Source organism: Camelus dromedarius, chromosome 23 (assembly GCF_036321535.1).
Source record: "Camelus dromedarius isolate mCamDro1 chromosome 23, mCamDro1.pat, whole genome shotgun sequence".
NCBI lineage: Eukaryota > Metazoa > Chordata > Mammalia > Artiodactyla > Camelidae > Camelus > Camelus dromedarius.
In genome coordinates, this window is record NC_087458.1 from 24,126,896 (window position 1) to 24,143,939 (window position 17,044).

General features: G+C 44.0%; 1 protein-coding gene across 6 annotated transcripts in view; it reads right to left on the reverse strand.

Moving 5' to 3' along the window:
• Positions 1-357: 357 nt before the first annotated feature.
• Positions 358-17,044, reverse strand: part of ABL2 (ABL proto-oncogene 2, non-receptor tyrosine kinase) — a 94,391-nt gene continuing 77,704 nt past the window's right edge. For 3 of the 6 annotated variants that reach the window (XM_064478044.1, XM_031435688.2, XM_064478045.1), the window contains 7 exons: positions 16,675-16,852; positions 15,874-16,058; positions 14,688-14,840; positions 13,711-13,800; positions 10,540-10,713; positions 9,773-10,006; positions 358-9,463 (listed from right to left, as the gene is read on the reverse strand). In XM_064478044.1, the coding sequence (XP_064334114.1) occupies positions 8,292-9,463; positions 9,773-10,006; positions 10,540-10,713; positions 13,711-13,800; positions 14,688-14,840; positions 15,874-16,058; positions 16,675-16,852 (2,186 nt within the window). In that variant the 3' untranslated portion in view covers positions 358-8,291. Of the gene's footprint in view, positions 10,007-10,539; positions 10,714-13,710; positions 13,801-14,687; positions 14,841-15,873; positions 16,059-16,674; positions 16,853-17,044 lie in introns of all 6 variants that reach the window. The other 3 variants (XM_064478043.1, XM_064478042.1, XM_064478041.1) reach the window with 1 other exon arrangement.

The window sequence follows — 17,044 nt, forward strand, 5'->3', positions numbered from 1 at the left end:
CTACCTTGACTCAAAACATTTTTAGAACTTATTTGAAGCTGTCCTTAGAATGAACTTTGAGAGAATTAAGTCTCATTTTACAGTCACCTCGTGTTGGATGGATGGACCCACGCCCAGCACCCACCTTCTGTATCAGCTGGGCTTCAGATGATGCCTTTGTCCATTTCCAAAACTGTAATCCATCAAAGGATGAGAAGCCACCCCCAAAGAGGAACATTCTAAAGACTGTGCCAGCGGGATGCTTGCTCAAGCAGCTTCTTTACCTCAGATGTTTATTTTATATGTAGAGAGAGAAGTTCCGCTTACAGTACCTATCAGTTAAAATCATGGGAGAAACACTCCAATCACAAGCCCACATTGCCAATAAAATATTGCAACCTTTATTTAAAATAAAACACAAGTTGCAAGCCTTGTGAGACAACAGGCAGACAGCATTCCCCTTTCAAGGGCCTCATTTATTTACATCAAGTTTAACACTGTTAGCAGTTCACAGTCAGACAACAGGGTGAAAGTATTAAATTAGAAAAACAAAACACCTGAAAATATATTACAATAACAATTAAGAACATATACCTGACAACACTGGTAGTGTGACCCATGACTGATGAGTTTTCAGTTAAATCCCATACTGTCTCACTGTGTCCCCTTAGCAATACACACAGGCAGGCCCCCCAGACCTCCCCCTCTGCGCACCCACCACACATACACCTGCAGAGCGTGACCTTTGGTATAAACATTAAACAAGTTTTAAAGAATCTGAATCATAGGTTTTAAGGACAAAGTTCTATCAACCACCATGAAATGTTCAAACTTATTTTTGCCAAGTGAGCATAAAACTAGGGTTTCTCCATGGATAGTCATTAGAGAATCAGACTGCAAGAAGGAGGAGTGTGGGGTCCACCCAGGAGACGGGGTTCGGAGCATGCACCAACAGCTCAGCCAGCCTGTGCGTGGCACACACACGGACCAGGGCACAGCTTCCACTCACCACAGGGAAAGGTCGGGCTCCTATGTCTCTCCCCCCTCCTTTCTTAGTGAGCAGGGCGGCAGTGCACCCTCCACACAGATCTGACCTATCAGTTTTCAAACAGACGCCCTAAAACACTGTAAGATGAGTACCTCACTGTTCCTCCTAGTTGCTGAATACTAATCTCGCTGAGGGACAAGCAGCCTAATCAAGGTGATTTCTCAGGATCTCCGCAAATCTCCCTCATAATGGAGTCCCAAGAACAGTGGCCACAGTGAAAACCGGCTTGTCACAATGCGGGAAGGCTGGTTATCTGGCCCTCGTCTACCAGAAACCTGTCACTTGGCATTCCTGCCACTCACAACACATGGTACGATGCTTCTGAATTGTACAAAACAGTATTTGGATTCTCCACCAATGACCCTAAAGTATCACAGGATCCCGTGAAATCTCAATCAAGAATAAATCTGGCATACCTGTTAGGATGTTAGAACTGCTGAAAAGTAAGTATCTTTATATGTGAAAATTTTACTAACCAGAAGTCCCACTCTCCAAGTGAAGTTTATGATGCTTAATTACATGATTTAAAACTCCTATCCTGAGGCTCAGAAGCAAATCTTAAGCAAGCTCCAAACAAACTCTGTATTTCCTTTCTGAAAGCCTGCTGGCATTTGACAGTCTGCCTCCACCGTGTCCTAAAGAGTGAACTAGAGTGTTCCAAGACCTCAAGCCCCGTGTGTATAGCTCAGCAGCTTGCAATGACACGCAGGACCTGGAAACGTGTTGCTTCGAGTACGATGATGAACAAAGAATCTCACAGAACAGGCACAGATGGCGTGCATGGGGTGTGGTCTGAGGACAGTGTGGGGCCTGGCTTTTGAATTTAAAGGAGACACCCTTTCCCTTAGATGGTCTGCAGGTCTGAAGATCTGCTCACATGCCATCTGTGACCTCAGGCTGAGGTAACAGGGTCTCGCTACTGTGTTCGGGTCACACAGTAGCTGGGAGGGTGAAGGAGATAATTTTTCTAGGAGAGGTAAACAATTCCAATTTTGTAATCATACATAGTGCACTTGGAGGGAGAGGAGGGTCCAGTCAGCGTGTCCTCCCACCAGCTCCCCAAGCTGACGGAGAAGAGTGCAGCAGGCTACCAGATCAGCACCCTGGGTGGAAGGACATCGCACTGACTGCAGCCTGAGCCACCGCGACCCAAAAACTTCATTTCTGCCAGTTCTAATTCGATAATCGTGCAACATCAACCCAGCTGACAAGTCTTTGCCTCTGCAAAATGCACAAAACCCATCCTTGAAGGCACAATCCTCTAGGAATAATCTCTACCACTCCGCTCCCGATCGGCCCAGAATCAAGACCACCTGGCCAGGCCTCCTCACCCAGAGAGAAACACTGCATCTTCTTACCCCGATTATCACAGGGTGCAGCCTTTCCTAATTGCCTGTCCTTTGGATCTAGGCTATTGAGTCAGAAGTGAAGGAAGTATCTTGCATACTTGTTATCTCAAGATAGACCATACACCTCAGGTGGGGGCATGAAAAGCAGCAGCCCAGAGCAGAAACTCGTCTCTTTGGACACTGCAGTAAACATCATAGAAGACAGGCTGGAGCTAAGACAGTCACTTGGGCAGACGCTCTGAAGCAGGGCACAGCCCATTCCACTGCCCTGAAATCTACCCACACTTCCCCAGTGATACCGGAAGACGGGATGGCAGTGAAGGTCTGGCTGTAACAGAGCTGCAGCAAAGCAGGTAATGATAATTGTCACTCCAAGCGCTTTTGGCTTGCTAAAAAGCTAGCCTTGTATCAGATTTTGTAAAGTCTGGTAGATGGAAAATTGGAACTCTCTCCAAAGAATAAAAATATCCTGACTGTTAAGAGTAGGGCAAGTTTTAGAACCAGCCCAAGGCCTCTGCTCTCTGACTAGTGAGGCTGTGGCTAGCAGCAGTTTCCGTGTTGCCATGTAGAAGGTACAGGCACCCCTGGGGCTGCCCTTTCCTGTTTCTCTCCCGCTCCCACATAGCCCAGACTGAAGCAGGCATTTACAAAAGAACTAAGCTACTGGCTGACAGAAGCTAAGAAATACAGAGAGCTGAAGTCCATTGATACATAATAAGAAACTTACATCCAGAGAAACTTACCTACATAAAGGGGACTGGTCACAGCAGGTGCTTAGGGCACAGAGATGGACCCCAAACCCAGGTAGAACAAGTTAATGCAAGCAAGATGACGAAACCCCAAAATCATCAAGAACAAGAACGTAGACAACACGAACTCCTGTGGGGGCACAGCCTGACAGTAATGACGACGTCAGTGGCAAAAGGGGGAGGGAGCGGGGGAGGTCAGAACGCAGCACAGCTGTAACGCACAAGCAGCCGCCTCTGCAATTCACTCTTGAGTGTTTTTATAATGTAACAGGTGAGTTATGTTCAGCTACTCCTCTTAGAAAACAAAATAAACATGGATGATGAATATCAAGCTCATTCATAACTGAGAGGGAATCCTAGAAAAGTGCACTGGTTCTAGAACCATCTCTGACCACCCCCTCCCCACCAAAAAAACCCCAACAAAACTATGCAGGACATAGGTTAAAAAAGACACTGTCAACATGAACGGGTGACAAGTCTGCTCCCACCACATTCTGGGTCCTAAAAGGCTGAACATGTGGACAAACGTTCAAGGGTGAGAGGGTCTCATTCTCCTTGAGTCAAGGTCTGGAAGGGCTTCTTTGTTCTGGAGTGAGTACACATGAGTACTTTTTAAAGATTATTAATGAAACCAGAAAGTTGGTCCCTAGTTTTCTGAAGTTATTCAGTGCTGAGCTACAGTTTTAGCAAAACACTCACTATACCTGCACATATGCATTTAGCAGTTTCATGTTTATAAATGTGATAAACCACAGAGCTGACTGTTTACACATTGGCATTTTCAGGTCCCCCACAGGCAAAAGCTTATGTCAATCAGCAGCTAATTAACCGTTTTATCTTCTAAATAGACATTAATAATACAACCTTTCATTACATTTGATACTTTTCTCAAAGTGCTTTCATATACATTATCTCAGTTATTAAAATGATGTGAAACAAAGTTTTTTTTTTAAAGAAAGAGGAATGTAGAACTAAGGTTTTTAAAACTTAAGTTGTTATTTCCTTATTACAAAGTGCAGATTGCTGTGTCACTGAGGTCTGTCCAGAAGAATGACCCCATAGAACTTTCTTCAGTTACTGAGTTCTACTGAGTGCCTGCTTTACTAGTGTTGCCATTACTCAACATTCAAGCCCCTTAAGGTCAGAGAGTGCCAGGAACGTGTGCTTTAGAAAGTGTGCAGCACCATGCGGACTGATTGTCGATCGGAGCCACTCTTTTTTGCGGCGTCTCACAAGGCAACAGGAATCGTAGGAAGAGCCCACAACGAGAAACTGAACAGACCTGAACTCTAGCCTCGGCTCCGCCACTGACTGCGCTGAGTATGAGCAAGTAAATTAACTGTCCTCCCTTCCAAGTTCTTAAGCTGTAAAGAGTTGCGGTATTGCTAGTGTTCACACAGCGCTGGGTATCCGAAACACCTAGCGGGATTCTTGGAAAACACACTGGCTGAGACCCAGCCCCACAGGGAATTCTGATCTGGGGTGAGGCCAATGCATCGGTGGGGGGGGAGTGTTTTTGTTAATTTCTTTTAACCCCAGGAAATTTTGTCGCACATCCCTGGCTGAGACTCACTGGACTAAGTCTGAATAACAGTAGTAGTAAACGTTTGCGGAGTGCTCCTTATGTGCCAGGCACTCAAGCTAAGTATCCTACACGCGTTACCTCCTTTAATCCTTACAACACCGTGAGGTAGTTACTATTATTACCCCTGTTTTCCAGTGAGGAAACTAAGGCCCAGGAAGTTTAAGTGACTGGCCTTCTAGACTGGTTTTAGAGTGTGAACTCTTAATCACTATCTATACTGTATCCTTTAAACTCAAAAGCTCCATGACTTTGTTAAATAAACATGGGTGGTGCCTTAGCAAAGTCAGCATTTCATTAACTGGGCGCTATTTTATTAGCCAATTTTCAACTGAATTGTAGGAAAATTCTACCTTTTTTCAACACCCCAAAATGCAGCTGGGAAAGGGTCTCCACTATACTGACCTCAGTGTATAGAGGTCATCTGGCAAAACACTGCATGAATTTCTCAGGGCCAATTTCTTTTAAGGCTGTATCTGAAAATCATGATGGAGATCTGTAGGAAAATATACATATTTTAATTTACACAAAGCCTTTTAAGAAAATACTTCACGTAAAGCACAGTCAAGATGTATTCTACACAGAACACTGCATTTTTAGGTAGTAAATCTAAACTGAAATCCCATTATCTGTACATAAGATTCAGGCTGTGGCACCCCAAAGGTATGCACACATACAACCACTGTAGAAAGTATTCAACACCTTGCAGAGGAGGTTTTGTTCCTGCTATCTGCTTTGTTTTTTAACTAGACAAAATTAAACTACATTTTTAATTTCTAAAAGCAGTTTTCTCTGCTTCGAATTCAAACTTTTAAATTTACATATGGTTATTTTTAAAAATCTGGTCCTTTTCAAGTAGAAAAAAGAGAAGCCTAAATTACACTTGACAGAAGGTTGACAGCGCCTCTGTAGCCTGACCCTGAGCCCTCAGCTCCTGAAGTTACACAGTTACAGCATCATGTGGACGGGGGTGAACAGTCAATGCTACTCTCCACAGTGTTGAGAAAAAAAGCAATTCACGAACGAACTGAGCACCTACTGTAGACGAGACAGAGCCAGGTGCTGCCCCTGAGTAAGACCCAGCCCCACCCTCAAAGACTGTTCTTCCAGGAGAAAACCAGGGAGCTTAAATACCCTCAGTAGTGTTCCTCCAAGGCTTATTTTCAGCAAAGACCTCTTGCTTAAAAAAAAAAAAACAAAAAAAAACCCTGAAAAAACAATTATAATCCCTCAACCTGCATCCACAAGGACAAGGATAAACTTAAAAAGCAGCATAATAATATTCTAAAGTTTTAGCTTTCCCTGCCCCACCGTTAAAAGGCTAATTGCTAAAACAACTTCAAGTTTATGGAAATACACGATGAAGGAGAGCGGCAAAGGAGGTGGGTGGAGGACTGCTGGTTTTTACATCCAAGTTAAAGGGAATGCCATCTCCTCTTCCAGCCATTACAGAATTATCCAGATCACCAGCTGCCTGTGCTGCATCTGTAGGTAACAGACAGACCGGGAATTACCCAGCCCCTGAAAGGAATGCCCAGGACTGTCTCCTCCCTTTTTATCCTCCTCTTGGCCTGGGACTCCTTTGGAACAACCATGGTAAGAATCAAGGTTTCCTTTCTTTCTAATGAAAACTAAATTTCCTCCTTGGGCAAAGATGCCGAACTCTGTCCAAAACAGTTTTTCCCCTTAGTGTTCTAGCCCAATTAATACAATCTCAGCAGTTATAAATTTCATTATCTGCTACTGAGCAAAGGCGAGAATGAGAAGTTTGTATTCAACGTAACAGACTGCACAAAAGAGCTTACCAGAGAGGCTCTCAAAGGAACAGCTATAGCCTTATTTGCAAAACGCCCTTGAGAACATGTATCATTACTTTTGTTTAATAAGGAGATGGAGCTATGGCTTGACAGTGGATCAACGACACAGCCCAGGGAGGAAACTCACTGTGCATCAAGGTTCAATTCCTATCTTCCTAATACTCCTTTGGGTGGAAAAAATAATGTATTTTTTTATATTGGGTTCTCCTTGGGGAGGGGAGATGGGGAGACACAAAGTTTTAAAAAGAGAATTAAAAAGAGAATTAGGTGGTCAATAGAATTCGACCTGGTATCAAGAATATTAGTAATACCTAACCAATTAGATTTGTTTCCAAATTAGGGAGCGATCCTAATTAGCTTCCATAATAATAACTGAATAGGGAAGGAAAAGGAATCAAAAGGGATCTAACTGATGTCCCCTGAAAATGACCTGCTCCTTCAATTATGCATTCTTCAATTAGAGGTGAAATGATAAAATAGATATCAAAGAATATTCCCAATATGATCTTTACAAACAAGAACAACACTGGTGGTGTTGGGGGGTGGCCAGTACGTGAGAGGAGGAAAGTACGTGAGAATAACTTAGGGTGATGCATTTAAAAACTGTACAGAGCGAGAGAATGCTCCTCCCTACTCTCTACCTAGACTGGGTCTCAGCTGATAAGGGAGAGGAAAGGTACAGAGCAACAGCCACTAGAACCAAGCCAGCTTCTCCCCTCAGCCATAGGTCTCTGGGCTGACCGCCGGGTTTCAAGAAGAGACTCTTCCCCCTGGTATTTAGTTGATGAGGAAACAGCTGCTCAAGCCCTTGGCCAGCACGTCAGTATGCAGGGGCACTGTATCAGAAGAGAAGGCCCCTGTGAGACCTGGACATGACCATTATTTTCAAATCAATGTTGCTTAATGCCCTGAATGCTGCCAGGAATAAAGGAAGACAACCTGCAAGGAGCAGAGAAGAACCACCAAGGAGACCTCTGTGCCTGTGGTTTAGCTAGGCACCAACAAGCAGAAAGCCAGTCCTGACCCACTAGGAAATAATACACTAGACTGGGCGAAGTGACTTCTGTGAAGCAACGTAAGATGTTAGGAGGAGGTTTCAATCTCCCTGACTACACTTCCTAGCATTCTTTACTTCCTGCACCAATTAACACACCAATGGAAAACAGGACAGGAGCATACAGATAGAGCCACGTTTCCTAATTTTGTATGTAACCATCTGATTTGCAGTTCTTACTACAGCAATGACCTTGAACAAAACCTCTCCTGGCACATTCCCAGCTTTCCTTTCTTCTGTCCCATCCAGTAAGTTATGAGTTGGAGCATCATCCCCGTTAGTACCTACTGGAGCCCCAAGTCAATTCCCTTCTGTGTGGTGCAGAATGAGTGCCACAGCCAACACAGTCTGGGCACAGTCCCTGTAGCCTTGCTGGGAGCAGCCGTGTCTAACCAGCTCACATCACTCCAGCCAGGAACGGGCTGGACTTGGTTCTTCATGGCACAACATACACATGTTCCCTGATGTTCCAATGCAGCTTCCAATCCTGTCCGTGACTGCCCTGCCCCCACCCATCTTCCCTCTCCTATGGGTTTTGCTTTTTGCTATTTTTGAGATGAACCTGTAAACGTGAGAACTCAGAAATCTGAGGTACTTCACAGAAACACACTCAAGTATCAGTCTTCCATTTTTTGAAAACGAGAACACAGGAAACAAGTCCCTCCCCCTCTCCCCTCAGAAACGTGTGCGTCTTCCCACTCGGAGAACAGTGGCTACCTCTGCACCACGTCGCTGATTTCCTGCACACACGACAGTAAGTTGTTAAGGACAGGGTTTGCCCCGGGCACACCAGCGGCTGCAGAAGACACCTGCAGCTCCTGCAGGCTGAGTTCCAGTTTGCTCACAGCCTCGCGGAAGGCAAACTTGTTGCGAGTTTGGGGGATGCAGTCCACATAGCCTGAGCAGTAGTCGAGCAGCTGGTGCCCAGTGTCCACCAGCTGGCTGTTGGGCACAGGTTCCGTGATTGCACTGGACAGTAGGTCAGCACATTCCAGCAGGGCCTCCTTGCTGATTTTGTCAGCTGAGACTTTCTCGGCTGCCTGTTTGGCTTTTCTCAGAGCCACTTTAGTACCTGCTGTGCCGTTGGCCATCCTGGCTGGCGAGATGGAAGGTGTGGGCAGAGGCACTTGAGGCGGAGGCATCACAGGCCTCCCAGCTTTCCCCCCAACGGGCACTGCCCCTGGAGCTGCCTTTTTCCCTCCGTCCGGGGTTTCTGAAGTGGGCTGGCCTGCAGGCGGCTCTTCGGCGGAGTCTGAGCACAGGGACGGATGCTGCAGTAGCCTCACCACTGGTGGGGGGGGTGGGGCACACTTTGGTTTTACCCGGCGGGGTCGGTCCTTGTCTCCAGAGGATGTGACCTGATGCTCAGATAAGAGCTTGAATTTATTCCCCTGAGAGTCTGTGCCAATGAGCTGCACGTCAGCTGGAGTGTGCTTTAGAGTGGGTGAGATAAGGACTGGCACTTTGTGGTTGTGAGTGGTGGGGAGGGCGGCGGCAGCCTTGGCCGGAGAAGACCAGCCTGCCTGTTCGCCATCCTCTGGGACTCCAGCCATGCCAAGTCGTGCCCCACCATTCCTCTCCTTGCTCTTTGGGGCAGCTGCCCCTCCAGCCACCCCTGCCCCTGGAGAGTCCTTCTCTGTAATGGCTGGATCCCCAGAGGGGGTTCTGAGAGGAAGAGCTGTGGCTCCTCTGGGCAAAAGTTTGGCTTTTGGTCTCTCCCTGGTTGGAGCAGCACCTTCCTCTGATTTTTTTGCAAGTGTGTCATTGGCCCTGTCCACATTCTCTTCTGGCTGAGAAGAGGTGGACACTGTCCTTTCCAGCTGGAGTTTGGACCTCTGGCAGTTCCTGGGAAGGGTCATTGCCATCCTATCCTGCTCTGGAAGCCCTGAGGACATGGAAGATGTAGAGTTTGACCTTGGAAAAGGCTTGGAAGTGTCATCACTGGCTGTGGGTTTACCTGCTCGTAAGCCCAGTGTCTTTTTGATTAAGCGAGGTGTAAAGAAGCCTGTGAGGCCAGACCACCCCCCGCCAGCAGCGCCACTGCCCCCACCCCCACCACCGTCGTCATTACAGAGGTTCCTCTGTGCAAAGCTCCCCCCATAGCACTTGGGTGGCACCAGATTCGCCTCTTGCTGGGCAGGAGTGAGAGAGAACCCATCAGCATGCTGTAGAGAAGCAACAGATGAGAAGTTACCCGTGAGTTCATATTTCTTGTGGGGCTGATTCTCCATTTCTCGGAAGGAGCTGCTGCGTTTGGGGGGTGTGGGAGCATTTCTCTTTTTCATGAAGGAGCTGAAGAAGCCTCCCTTCCTGTCCCTGGTGAAGCATGTCTCTTTGGCATCTTCCAAGAGGCTGCTGGGTGACTTGTCTCTTTGCTTTCGAGGCAGTGCTGGGGACCCACTGGGGGCCTGTGCACTTCTAATGAACCCTGATGAAAAACGGCCAATCAGTAACGTGAAAGGTAGGAAGTGACTCATTTGAGTTAGTAAGGCTGGACTGTAAGAACTTTCCAGCATCTATGAAATGTCAGGTGTTAGCAGGACTCAGAGAAAACTCGTAAGTGCATTATCATTTCACACTGCTGTTCCAATGCGATGTGGGATATAAACGGAAACAAAAACCTGAGGTTTTTAACTCAACATTCATCTTTTCTCTAGAAACTACAGCATAACCTGGCCTCACCAGTCAGGCTCAATGAAGAAATTTTGGCCGAACTGTGAAGACAGTAACTACCTGGGAATCAGGAGCTGAGGAAATGGAGTAGGAGACAGAGCTGTGCGCTGGACGAACAGATCAGGACTACCCACGCTGTCGATGCAGAGCCGAGGACCAGAGAGGTAAATAAAACAGACGCCAGCCACACTTTCCTCGGGGAAGACGGGCAGGAAAGCGGAAATAGAAGCATCACACCCCATGGCTCTTTCAACAAGGCAGTCTGACCGCCTGCCTAGGGACTCATACCTGGTGCTGAACTGGAAGCAGAATTTTCTGTGGCATCTTGTGCCCCTTCAATATTCTCCTTGTTCTCCCCCTGCTTCTTCAGCGTCCGGGTCTTGGAAGGAAGTATAGGCAGTCGGGGCAGATACGGAACAACAGATGATGAGGAGGCAGCTCTCCCAAGCTCTTCAGCTACCTCTGTGAGGAAGACAAGAGGACTGATAAAAAGAACAATTTCATGACACAAAGGGGAGTTTCTCTTTTCAGAAAAGGCATACAACTAAGAAGAACTGGAGGATGCAGCACCCAAGTATGTAAGTCGAGCCACACAGTACGTACTCTACATCTGGCTGCTTCTGCTCAGCACTCTCTACTGTGGATTCATTCATGTTACTGCACGTGGCAGGGTTTCTTCTTGTTGCTGTGTATTGTTCGAGTGTGTGAATATACCAACACTCGTCCATTCTCCTCTTGAATATTTAAGCCGTTTCCAGTTTGGGGCTGTGATGAATATATTGCTAGGAACATCCTGCTATGTGTCTTATGCTTCACAATCGTATGCACACACACACCTAGGAGCAGGACTGTTGCTGGGCCACAGGGAGCACAAAAATTCAGCTTTGTTGGGTCTTGCCAATCTGCCTCTCCAAACTGGCTGTACCAGTCCACATCCCCATTAGCACTGTATCAAAGTTCTGGTTACTCTGCATGCTTGCCAGAGTTTGACTTTATGGGTTTTTTTGTTTGATTTTAATTTTAGCCATTCTGGGCCAGGTGTGTCATGGCATCTCATTGTTTTATTTTGTACTTCTCTGATGATGGGTGATTTCCTATGCTCTTTGGTCGTTTGGATATCCTCATTTACTAAGTGCTTGCTCAGTGGATGAACAAAGCAAACAGATGTCTGCAGATATTTTTATTTCCAGGTTATGCATTGCAAAAAAGAGAAGGGTAAATACAATCCATCCACTTTATGCCAATGAAGCAAATGAGGCTCCTGAAAATGTGTTCACCCCCATTAGCATGCCTCAGCTGACTGACTCAGCCTGGTCATGGGTTTTGTGGCTTTTACTAATAAGGCAAAGACATACTTTGCTATTCATTCCTGAACAAAAATGAATTATGGATCTACTAAATTGTGAATTTCTTTTTATTATTTTACAACTTTTTGGGGGGTAATTATTTAAAACATCGACAACTCACCCTCCCCGCACCAGAGTGGGTACGTGACACATAACCCAAGCCACGCCAGTGAGACTCCGTTCTTATGCTGCTATACATGCAGCTGGGAGGCAGACATGGGCTGTAAGGATATGACCTCAAGGAAGCTGACAAATGTGTTCCACGCCACTTGGACAATTAAGAGGATGAGATCAATGCAGGAACAAAAGTAAAGAGATAATGGGTGCATGAAAGTAAGCAAAGGAGGGAGAGAGAAAGGGGAAGGAGACTTGAAGCTATTTGAGTCCACGGCTTCAAGTGACCCAGAGGTCAGCACCATCCTGTTTCTCCATGGTTTGGTTATGAGGCAATTAAATCTTCTTATTGCTTAAGAAGAGTTTGGGTTAGATTTCTTTCACTTACAACTAATAAATACATCCTTTTCAGGTAGGAACTATGCCATACCTCTACATCCTCAGACCTAGTATAGTGCCTGCCACAGACTAAATACTTAATAAAATGTGGGTTCAACAATGTTCAATTTCTTGCTTAGCAATTTTGAACTGAAATTAGCTTTGAAAAACTGGTAAGGGTTGATTTTCTAAAAGGATATAACATTTTCAAGAGAAGCAGAAATATTTAGCCAAGGACTCAACAGAAGTTAAGAGCTTACATAAAAGTACCAAAGAACTGGACCCTAATCTTTGGCCAATGTTCACGACTTCTACCACTTCCACCACTCCGTAAGAAATAAAGGGCACACAGGGAAAAAGAGCTGTGACAGACAGCTGCTCAATCCAGCCCGAAGGCAAGCAGTGCCCTCCCAGCCCCCAGAAGGTCCCTGAATCAAAGGACTAGGATGGAAACACTTTTCACTGAACTTCGCTGGTGCACTTTTCCCTCTCTTCTTACCCACACGGGATAAATCACTAAGGGAAGCAGACAAAAATCAACTTGTCTGATTTCCTCTTCTAACACTTTTTAACTTGAGCTTAAGTACTAGTAAGTTCTGTGTTCAATTATGAAGGAAAAAAAATGTGGGAAATACGTATACAATTCTGAAACTGTATCAAAATGTCTAATAGGCAAGTATAAGTAAGAATTCTGTGTTTTCAGCTCTCTAGGGTTAGTCTCTCTTTATAACAAGTAAGTTTATCATTTGACTTCTGCAGAGAATTTTAAAGAGGCATTATACACAAAAGTAGGAAACTTCCTCTGTGTGTCTACACATTTGTTTTTGTTTTTTTAATTTTTTTCAAATTGAAGTGTAGTCAGTTTATAATGTGTCCATTTCTTGTGTACAGCATGTTTCAGTCATGCATGTACACACATATATTCGTTTTCATATTCTTTTTCATTATAGGTGACTACAAAATATTGAATACAGTTCTCTGTGCTATACGGTAGAAACTTGTCATATATTTGTTTTTAGATAAGAAAATGGTTCTCACTGCTCACAGCTTAACATTCTCATTCTAAACTCCTTTCCATGTCAATATATTTAAGAATATCATTTTGAAGTATTTAACTATATGGATATAATAATTAGCAAAATAGATACTTAAATCATTCTTAACTATTCAATATTATAAACCAACACTCTGATACAACATCTTTATAGCTAAATCTCTGTTCATACTTATTTTCTTAAGATCTATTTCCAGAAATGGAATTTCTGGATATTGCTTTTGTGACTTGGTTCTGCCTCTGTAGGTGTTGTTCAGGCAGGTGAAAAACATTCTCATTTTTTTCCTCTTCTCTTTCCTACATCTTGTTAATGCTTAACCACTGAACTTATTCTCTTCCTGAAAAGACTGAATTTCTAGTTAAAATATTTCAATATTAAAAATGAGCTAGAGACACAAAGATACATTAACAGCATAAAAAGCGAAACAAGAATAATAAAGGCCAAGAATTAATTCAATACCCTGAAATGGAGTCTCAGATTATAAGAATCTATCATTTTTGAAATGTTACTACCATCACCAGCACCCAGAGCTAGCCACCACCAACAGTAAATCACCAGATTCTCACCTTCAGAAATGCTAGAGTCATGGAACATGGTTTCAAAAGCTTGATGTGTTTCAGCAAAAGAGGGCCTGTCAGCAGGGCTCCACTTCCAGCCTATGTAACAAAAGAAAGGCACTGTTAAAAGCTCCTTGCAGGAATTAAATATCCAGTGGCCTGATGGTGAGCTCCACGTGTCAGGACGTGCGCTTGATAAAGCAGAGTTACAGCAAGTTCACGATGACAGTGAGGCAGCAGCTTCTTAGTTCCAAATTCAGGGGTGCAATGAACCCACTTCCTAGGGCTGGTTCTTCCATGCAGCCTCAGCTCCTATTCCCTCTGCTATACGGATGCAGAAGGGTGGGGAGATGGTTTAGAAAATGGCAAGTCCTCTTCCACAGGAAAATGAAATAGTAAAACACCTCTTCAAATTCACTCTTATAAATAACTATCTGTACACATTCAGAAACGTAACAGGGTATCAGAAAGGAGGAACGTGGAATCCACATTTGACAAAGACAGGGCAGTAGGCAAAGCCAATGCTCAAGGAGAAAACAACACAACATACTCAAACACACTGCGATTTAATTCACTGCTCACCTTCCTACTTTCTCAACTGTAACAAGTCAGACGCTTTTTGTTTATTCATCACAGAAGTCACTTTCATGTATTCTCCTCAGTCGTTAATAATCATTTTATGTAGTTGCAAACAGCCCCCCACTGCCTAATCTCCAAACCCAATTTCTTATAATCCTTCTAAACATGCAAATTTTGGGGGGGGGAATTGAGTGAATATTTGGGCCATAGACAATGATTCTTCAGATTCCAAAAAGACTCAATGGTAGAGCGTATGATACCCCAGCTGGCTAATCAATGACCAACTTTATGTCATGAGGTTGGATTCAGTCTTACAACGCTGATAGAGGAAAAATGTTTTCAATTTTGACAATCATCCTGAATTGTTTACTTAAGCCTTCAGACTTGAAGTATGCAAAAACACTCACACGCTCTCATAAGTTCATACACCTTAGGGGGACATCCTTCAGGCTGTTCCATTCGATATCCTTTTTCCAGCAGATCATAGACTTGAGACAGATCAATCCCTGGGTATGGTGACATTCCATATGTAGCAATTTCCCACAACAGTACCCCAAAAGCTGCAGAAGGGATGAAAAAAAAGAGCTTAATTTCTTTTCTCTGATTTATTATTTATTTTATATCATTAAGTATAGGTTAACTTCTCTCTCAAATTTTGGGTAACATATCACACTGTTACAATATCAGTATAGTCTTCTAATTCATAAAAACATGACTTATTCTTCTAAGATATCTGACCCAGGAACACTTCAGGTATAATCTCAAGATGGTTTTCTTTAAATTTCCCCATTTCTATTCGGATTTCCTTTACTACAGTGAGGGAGAATAAATTATGACCATATAAGAGGTCTGTGGTATAGTCAAACTATTCTTAGAGCAATTTATGATCTGTTTAATGATTTTCATAATTTTTAAGTCAGCTAGTACTAGAAGAGTAATATAAAAATGGACTCACTTAAGATAAAGTTCACACTTGAAAAAACAATTTGCTTGACTTTGTCATAGGTTATTCCTGAGTTTGAGATTTCTGGTAAAATGTGACCTAGAATCCTTCAACTATTTCTACTGGCCCCCAGTGCAAACTTCCAGACTTGTTCTGTCCCTTGAACCTCTACTAAGTCATACTGCTTTTCAGAGCAGTAGAAACAAGATGAGTTGCAAGGACAAATTCTAGATGACACTTCATCACACCTCTGAAAAGAGGCTGCTACTCTGTGTCACAGTACTCTGTAAACAAGCAACAAAGCCCAACACAGAAAACAGGGAGCGCCACAGAGAGGGAATCATCAGAACCCCAGTGCAATGCAGTATCTAGACCGAGAGCGCTCTGAAGGCGGGGACTTTTTTTTTTTTTTTTTTTGATTTCTTCTTCACAGCTTCTTTCTACGGTAAGTGCCTCCCTCACACAATGCCTGGCAGACAGTAAGTATTTAATAAATGCTTGCTGAATGACTGAAGAAAGATAGGCATAAAGGCAGAGGATACTGATTATAGAAAAGAGAAGGTCTAAAGAATTAAAATTAAGGAATTAAGCATTTGTGAATAAAGAAAATAAAATGACAACACAGAGAAAAACGTCCCTTTCAACCTTACCCCAGACGTCAGATTTAATTGAGAAGGTGTTGTAGGCAAGACTCTCTGGGGCTGTCCACTTAATGGGGAATTTGGCTCCGGCATGAGCAGTGTAGGTGTCCCCAGTCATCAGTCTACTCAAGCCGAAGTCGGCCACTTTGACCACGTGGTTCTCTCCCACGAGGCAGTTCCGAGCTGCAAGGTCTCTGTGGGAGAGAGAACTCTAGTGTGAGCCCATTCAGACGGTTCTGGAAAATGGTCATGAATGCTCTCTTATTGGTTCTTTGTGCTACAAGCAGAGTAGATGACTTAGTGCTGACAGATAGGGTAGCATTTTATGAAAGTCAGAAACATGGTAGAAAGCCACTAATTATCCATCACTTGTAGGGTACCCATCAAGAGGCAGTTACGTGACGCCAGAATAAAGCAGGCTTCAGAAACCGTTTTCTAAGAATATTGGGATAGGTTTCAGAGGTGAGCAACCGATGCTCTTCTACAAGGTTTTAAATTCTTTACTGAAACAGAAAGCTATTTTTAAAGTTAAGCCACTAGATGGAGCAAAAAGATCCTGGATATAGTCCTGGGCAAAATAAAGAGCTTTCTGTTCTGAAAGAAGCAGAGGCCCTGTATTAATACTTTAATCCGAGTACAGGAGGTTTATAAGTTGGAAATGAAATTACAATGGTCCCTGTGAAAGAGAAAATTACTCTCTGGAGTCGTCTGAGAATTTGGGGCAAGGTTCTCACATTCTTTCCTTTATTTGCACATTAAGCCGAGGTAGCTTCGTGGTTGATTATAGGCAATAATCAGGTTTTTACACACCTATGAATGAAATTCTTCTTCTCTAAATACTCCATTGCGGAAGAAATCTGCGTGGCCATGTACAGCAGTACAACCGCAGTCACCTCTTCTCGGTTGCATTCGCGGAGATAATCCAGCAAGTTCCCATACGGCATGTATTCGGTCACAATGTAAAATGGTGGCTCCAAAGTACACACACCTGACAATTCAACAGAGCTTGTTCTATTAGCATATATTCAAACATTCCACATCACTTTGGCAAGAATAACTGACAATTTTAGCGAGGTTAAGAAGCTGGTTGATAAGGGAGCTCTGTTTCCACTGTATCATTCTCTGGAAATTCATATGCATTTTGATTATGTGCTTGTTTGGGAAAAAGCAGAGTTACCTC